We start from the raw sequence: 7317 nt of genomic DNA on the forward strand, positions 1-7317 counted from the left end.
AAAGTATGATAAAGATGTGGGGAATCATTTCCATGGTAACATTTCTTAGAAATTCCGTGTGAAAAATAAGTTTTTTCAGGTTTTTGAAGTCCTTCAATAAAACTTATAGTAAAATAAAGATTTTGAGAAAAATCATTTTGTATTGATTTTAAGAATTCGGTGTCATTACAGTTGACATTAGTTAAAATCATTAATTTTTGATCTATTAATTTTGACAACTTAATTATTTCTTCTCTTAAATCTTCTAATTTACTTTTTTCCATTAGGTGACGCTTTTCTTTTTGAAGAGTTACGGTTTTAAGTAAAAAGTGTGGCTTTAGAGTGTGTGGTTAAGATTTTGCCACATAGACAAATCTTTAAAATTGCATCTGTACCTTAAAAATGTCCTAAAGACATAAAAAAAAAATCACTTATAAACCTATCCGAACGGACCTAAATATATAAACAATGCTTATATGCTTGTTACAGCTCATTTATATATCTATAATGATTAATGAATTTATATATATATGGGTTGCGATTAATTGACATAAGAGTAACTCCAATAAATGTTATACGTTGTTTAGTAACTTTTTATTCGTCTAACTTATTTTTCCCCTAAAAAAATAACCATTGTATTAAAATTTTATATATTATACATTATCGCTAAAATCTTTCATGTCAATCTAAAATCGTTTGGTATATTTTGTACATATTTAAAAATCAGCATCATATATATATTCCTTCAAGATATATATTACATAAACAAAGGATTATTCAATTACATGATTATTGATGTTCAATTCCAATGAAATTTGGTATAAACAAATTTTATATATTCATTGGAAAATATCTATCTTCAACTTCGTAAACTTTTGTGTTTTCATTAGAATTCTTCAAATTTTTGTTTCAATTTTTTTTTTATCTTAACAATAAATATAAAAACTTTTAAAAGATAATATAACTAGTCACCAAAAAAATATATATATAACTTTATAAATAAGAGTGTCAAAAATATCTAGAAGGTGGGAACCCCGCCGGGACCGCCCCGAATGGAGCCCAATGATAAAAAAATTTTTCCGTGGGGATGAGAATAGGAAGCAAAATTTTTTCGAGACAGGCGCAGGACCCGAGCGGGGATCTCCGCCCCATTCCCATAATTTTCCAAATTTTTTAACTTACTTAATAGTCCTTACTTTATTTTTAATATAGGAATTTTTTTAGTAATTTCACTCGTTGAAAAACTCTAACCCTATTGTTCAAGATTTTATTTTATGAACTATGATTTGTTATGTTATATTTCTGGGCTTATAATATTAGATAAGATATGTTTGTGTGTTTGTAATAATATTTTGTAGTTTGTTTTTTGATTTTTTTGATATTTTTTATTATAATTTTCATATGAATGTTAAACATAAAGAGATGGAGAATAGGGCCCGCAAAAAGTACGGAAAACGCAAAAAATGGGGATGGAGACAATTATTCCCTCATGGCGGAGAATAGAGCGAAAACAGAAATTAATTCTAGGAGTGAGGACGGAGAGCAAAAAGGCATCCCTCGCTCCTATCCCGCCCCACCCCATTGACATCTCTATTTATAAATAATAATACATAAATTTTATGTTTTTTTTTCCTTCCTTCTTTTGTTTCTCCCTCTAAAAAAAATGAAACACTATAAAAAATTAAAAATGCAAGAAGAGGAGGGATTCACACCCGTTTTATTTGAGTGGTATATTTGTTAGACCATTCAGTAACTGGACAAACTTAATTAAATTTATTTACCAAAATGCTTGTACTTGTGGCAATACCATTAAGGCATTAATAATATATTGGCTGCAAATTACAACAAACAAAATTTCAAGATCATAGAGATCAATTAATTTGAAATATAAGAGTATTGATGTCAACTTATTGCTCCTTCCCATCCCATGGAAGGAATTTAGATTTTTGTATTTAACTGAACAAAATTATCCTTCCTATTGACGCTTTTTAATTTACATATTGGTGCATGGATGGTGTAGTACTTTAGTATGGGAGTGGGAAGTGCTTCACAAAATTGTGGTGTTAGTCTCGGACCCTCCGAGTGCCAAGCAGAACACGCACGGTCCGAGAGGTGTGGATTTCGTTCACTGAAGCTTGCAACTCGGACCCTCCGAGATCGATGCAGCACACGGACCGTCCGATTACCTCTCCACCCATTGCACGGTCCGAGTTCCTCACCAAGTTGACACGCGTCGCGCTCATACTTAACCCTGAACGGTGCCCCTGAAACCCAACAAAGACCCCTCAACACCCTCTCTCACCATCCGATTACCATTTACTCTCTCACATTTCACTCTCAACTTCAATCACCTTCTTCATCCTTTCTCTTTGGCTGCTTTGCATGGTGGAGGAGCTCTAATCATGCCAAAAAAATATAAAGTTAAAGATGTTGATCGATTTGAGCTTCACATTATTCATTATCTCAATGATATCGATTATGTAAGTTTTTTTAAAATTTTTTTAAATTTTATAAATTTAGTATGTTTACTTATTATATTAATTAAGTGTAGAATGTAGTTTTTATTTTAATTTATAATTAATTTTTAGTATAATTATGTGGTTGGAACGAACGTTAATATTTAAATGTTTTTTTAAACAATTAAATATAACTGTTACTGATGGAGAAGTTGATGTTAATGTTATTGTTATTGTGAGATAGTGTTATTGTTGAATGATTAGTAGGATTATTGTAGGCATGTTAGCTTTTTTGTTATGAGAATATTTAAATTTTTTTAATTGTAGTAATTAGTATTAGCAAGTTACTTATTGGTACCGTTGTTAGAATATGAATGATGGCATATACTGATTAGAAAAATTTTTTTATTGTTGAGAAAAAAATGTTTAACAAATGAGTCATTAATATTAGATATTATTGTAGATGTTGTAATATGGTTGAGAATTTTGATTAGGAATATATGTATTAGTAATGATTTTTATTTGCAGTTATAAATAATTTTAAGGATTAATTAAATAATTTTAGAAGTTAGAATAATTAGTTATATAAGGATTCAGTAAAATGATTGATGATAGTAAGGTAGTAAATTTTTTTATCTGACTAGTAATTTGTTAATTTTTTTTGTAGAAATCAAGAATGTTGATATGTAACCACCCAATTCTTCCGGATCGGTACAACGATAGGGTGGAGGAGCATTTAAGAATTACCGGTTTCTATCATGTATCTCAGATTGGGATAGTGCAGTGTCAGAAAGCATTGGTAAATGCTCTAATCGAACGTTGGCACCCTGACACACATACGTTTCACCTTCCCATTGGTAAATGTTCCGTGACTCTTGAAGATGTGGCTCTAATTCTTGGTCTTCCCACAGATGGTCTTCCAGTTACAGGGATGACAATGAGTAGTTTTGAAGCCATGGAGGTGGAGTGTTTGCTTCAATTTGGCGTTGCACCGCGTAAGGAGCACTGTAGATCTAGCTGCATAAAACTCACCTGGCTGCGGAATCTAAAAGAGAATTTAGAATTGAACGATGAAATCAGTATACAAAGGTATGTGAGGTGCCACATTATGTTGCTGATTGGGATGATCTTGTTTGGGGATAAGTCTGGGGCAGGCGTGCACTGGAAGTTTCTACCCTTGCTTCGTGATTTTGTCAATATTGGACAGTATAGCTGGGGTTCGGCATGCCTAGCACACCTTTACAGGGCGTTATGCAGGGCATCTCGCTATAACTGTAAGGAAATAGATGGTCCACTGACACTTCTGCTCGGTTGGGCTTGGATCCGACTGCCATATCTATCACCGCTTCCTAGAGAACCCCGCAGCTTTTCACTAGCAAATAGGTAATATTATGTTACAATGTACCCGTTTATTGATATTTAAAAATCAGTTGAGCTAATTGAAAACATCATATTAGGTGGCGTAACTGGGAGCGTGGTGACCGACGATATAGATATCTGAAGCTAGCTCACTTTAGGAAAGTCTTTGATGAACTTCAGGAAGGCCAGGTGCGTTTTAATTAAAGAAGTATTAATTTTGGGTTTAGGGTCTTCAACAAAAATATGATACATTGTTATTGTTATTTGAATTGTGGGTTGTAATCATGAGTTTCTTGAATTTTTCCAGTTTGTCTGGGTTGCTTAAGATATGGATCGTGTGGATCCGAACATAATTCCTCCGGAAATCTACATGCAATCGGTTGTATGGAGCGCTACAGTTCCATTGGTGTCCTTTGAGTGTATCGAGTGGCATGTCACCGATAGGGTAAGGCGACAGTTCGGTTTCGTTCAGGGAGTACCTAATCAGGAGCAGAATCTGGATAAGGCGCATGGGGAGGTTCTTACTGGTCCTAAGAATCTGAACTGGGCCACGGCACCAAGTCATTCAATTTGGGTTATGCATTGGACAAACAGGTATCACTACGTTCTTTCTGAGCTTCCCATCCCTTCACAGCATCCATTGGATACTTACATGAACTGGTACCGATCAAAATTTGGGAACCGCTTAGCCTTGTCAAATCTTGTAGGTGAAGAGGATGCGGGTAATGAGGATATGGATGAGGGTAATCAGGATACCGATGAAGGTAGTCAGGATATGGATGAGGACAATGAAGAACATGAGCCACATATATCACCTCCAAATCCGCTTCCACAAGAACAACCTCAGTCCTCAAACCAGTTTGTACCTCATACACAGTTCACCCCATCATTTCCAATGCACCAACAATATCGGGGTATGTCACAGTTTGAAACAGGCGAATGAGGTTCTTTTAGCCAGTTGCTTGGGTTCATGGCTGCAGATGCCGCACAATCACAATATGGCCATCAACCTGAGTTCATGCCAGGCAGGTATTCGTTGGATGCGAGGTATCCAGGCCATACCTCTTCCGTTGCTTCCGGGGGGTTCGTATCTGTTGATGACTCAAGTAGGAGTGAGGGTGGACGAGGTGTTCTCAATAGTCAAAATCCTAACCGTCTTAACATGAGACTCATTGAGGAAGACACTAACACACTCGAGCAAGAAACCGATGCTTATCTAGTAGACGACCCGGATGTCGAGGGCGATGGTGAGGATGATGAAATTGAGGAGTTCGATGAGGATGAAGAATCTCGTAACGATGGTATTATGTTAACTATTTTGCTTTACATATACGATAAGTTATTTTTTTGGTTCTCATACATGGCATCTTTGACTTGGTTATCCTTCTTGATTTGTGGTATCTATGTTGGTAATGAATATGTAATGTGCTGCATATACTTGTTTATTCAAAATTGTATACAGGTCAGGCGGACACTCCGGAGGACAACGTCAAAGGTTACAATCTGAGGATTGATCCGCCACGTCGGAGTGCTAATCGCTTCACTCCTTCTGTCTTCAAGAAAGCGGCCAAGAAATGCAAGAACTTTGTGAAGGATGTAAAGTGGGCAATGAAAAAGTAATTGTGGAGTTATGTTTAGGGTAATTTGTATGTGTTGGACTTTGTATTGAGTAATTTGTATGTGTTGGATTTTTCATTGAGTAATTTGTATGTGTTGGACATTATGTATTAATGACTTGGACTATGGTAAGATTATATTGTATGTTTATTATCACATAGTTGTAATGAACTTTTTGATGTATTAACCATCTGGAGTATGTAATAATGTTTCATAAAATACTAATATGTTCATACAGATATTGATGTATTAACCATCATATTATATAATGCAACAGATATGTGATAATACTAGATTGTCATAATTTATAAGGTTACATATAGCAGGTCATGTTAACTCAGATTGCTCAATCAGGTTACATTATACAAGATCATCTTAAAACTATGAACCTAGGGGGCATCTCTGTTGGTATTTGAACCAGCTGACTGACGGCATCTGCTACGACTATGTCCCTCAGCCCCACATAGCGTACATCGCCTGGGACGATGTAACATCCGCGTGTCCATCTCATTCAAAAAGCGGGTCATCCTGGGGCGACCTTTCGTGACCCGTCTTAGGTACGGATTTGGTATGAACCGAGGTCCGTTATAAGCAGGCCATGTGATAGGATTACCTAGTGGCATAAACCTAGCTCGGTACACCCGCCGAACTTGGTCCATCTTATACACATCATTCACGTATAGTTGCCAATCCAGTCGTTGGTTGGCACAACATGCGAACACATGTCTGCAGGGGATCCGGTCCACCTGAAACTCACCACAGTCACATCGAAGGCCACGTAGATCGACTGCAAACTCCAGCCTGCTTGGCATCTCACGAACCTCAAAGACCTCATTCTGGCGGTCAAAGCAACTAACTTGGATGTTTCCTGATGCAAGTTGGTTTGCATGCAACTTCGATGTCACGATATCAGAAAACACATGGCCAGCATTGATCCGGGCTTCCGCCTCTGCTCTTTTCCGGGTGAACAACTCGTTTAGTCTGTAGAATGTTGCCTTCACAAGAGCAGTAATGGGAAGATTGCGTGCACCCTTCAAAACTGAATTGATGCACTCCACTAGATTCGTCGTCATGTGACCCCATCGGTACCCATCATCAAAGGCCAATGCGTACTGTTCGCGAGGAATTCGGTTTAACCAGTTTGTGTACGCCTCGCCACGTTCCCGTAACCGCTGGTAACGCACTTCGTACTCCCGCACCGTCCTCGAATATCCTGGTAGATGTCGACAAATAGAAAGAAAACTAATCGTTTTCAATAGAATTATTTAAGGAAGAATCTATTAATAATTTGATTAAATTTACTAAATGCTTACCAATGTTGACGATCAATTTTTGGAGGTACGGGGCCTTGAACTTTCTCAGAAAATTTGACTCTATATGTCTGATGCAAAACATATGAAAAGCTCTAGGCGGTGACCAAGCTCCGTTACTGCGTTCCACAGCTGCATTGATGGACTCGTGCCTGTCGGATATTAGACCGACACGATCCCGAGTTACAACATATTGACGCAGGTTACTAAGAAAAAAATGCCATGCATCAGAAGTCTCTCCCTCCACAATAGCAAACGCAATTGGGACGATATTGTTGTTGTCATCCTGTGAAACTGCCACAAGCAGACAACCCTTATACTTTCCGTACAAGTGAGTCCCATCCACCTGGACAATTGGCTTACAATGTCTGAATGCCCTAATACAAGGGTAATAACTCCAAAATACACGATGCAGTACCCGAATATCAGCCACCAAGTCATCGCCTTGATATGCAGGCATAGTTTCAAAATGGACAACAGCAGATGGCTCCTTGTGACACATGGCCTCAAACCATATAGGCAACGCCTCATAAGAGGCTTCCCAACCTCCAAATATTTTTTCTACTGCCCTTTGCTTAGCCAACCATGCTTTTCGG

At 37.3% G+C, this 7317-nt stretch overlaps 2 protein-coding genes across 2 annotated transcripts; one reads left to right on the forward strand and one right to left on the reverse strand.

The window, feature by feature from the left end:
• Positions 3112-4119, forward strand: LOC107647676 (serine/threonine-protein phosphatase 7 long form homolog). The gene is made up of 3 exons (XM_016351732.1): positions 3112-3818; positions 3893-3983; positions 4102-4119. Exons 1-3 carry the CDS (start codon positions 3112-3114, stop codon positions 4117-4119), a joined length of 816 nt encoding a protein of 271 aa, XP_016207218.1.
• On the reverse strand, positions 5801-7223 carry LOC110263859. The gene is made up of 2 exons (XM_021105712.1): positions 6725-7223; positions 5801-6624 (listed from the first exon to the last, which is right to left on the reverse strand). Exons 1-2 carry the CDS (start codon positions 7221-7223, stop codon positions 5801-5803), a joined length of 1323 nt encoding a protein of 440 aa, XP_020961371.1.

The sequence above is a fragment of the Arachis ipaensis genome, chromosome B06, assembly GCF_000816755.2.
Source record: "Arachis ipaensis cultivar K30076 chromosome B06, Araip1.1, whole genome shotgun sequence".
NCBI classification, from domain to species: domain Eukaryota; kingdom Viridiplantae; phylum Streptophyta; class Magnoliopsida; order Fabales; family Fabaceae; genus Arachis; species Arachis ipaensis.

What these genes read in the sequence shown, in the direction of transcription:
- LOC110263859 (XM_021105712.1), bottom strand. Translation starts at nt 7,223, where the DNA reads ATGTGTCACAAGGAGCCATCTGCTGTTGTCCATTTTGAAACTATGCCT. An exon ending in AAAATTGATCGTCAACATTG is followed by an intron (nt 6,625 to 6,724) that starts GTAAGCATTTAG and finishes GACATCTACCAG; the next exon opens with GATATTCGAGGACGGTGCGG.
- LOC107647676 (XM_016351732.1), top strand. Translation starts at nt 3,112, where the DNA reads ATGTTGATATGTAACCACCCAATTCTTCCGGATCGGTACAACGATAGG. An exon ending in AGCTTTTCACTAGCAAATAG is followed by an intron (nt 3,819 to 3,892) that starts GTAATATTATGT and finishes ACATCATATTAG; the next exon opens with GTGGCGTAACTGGGAGCGTG.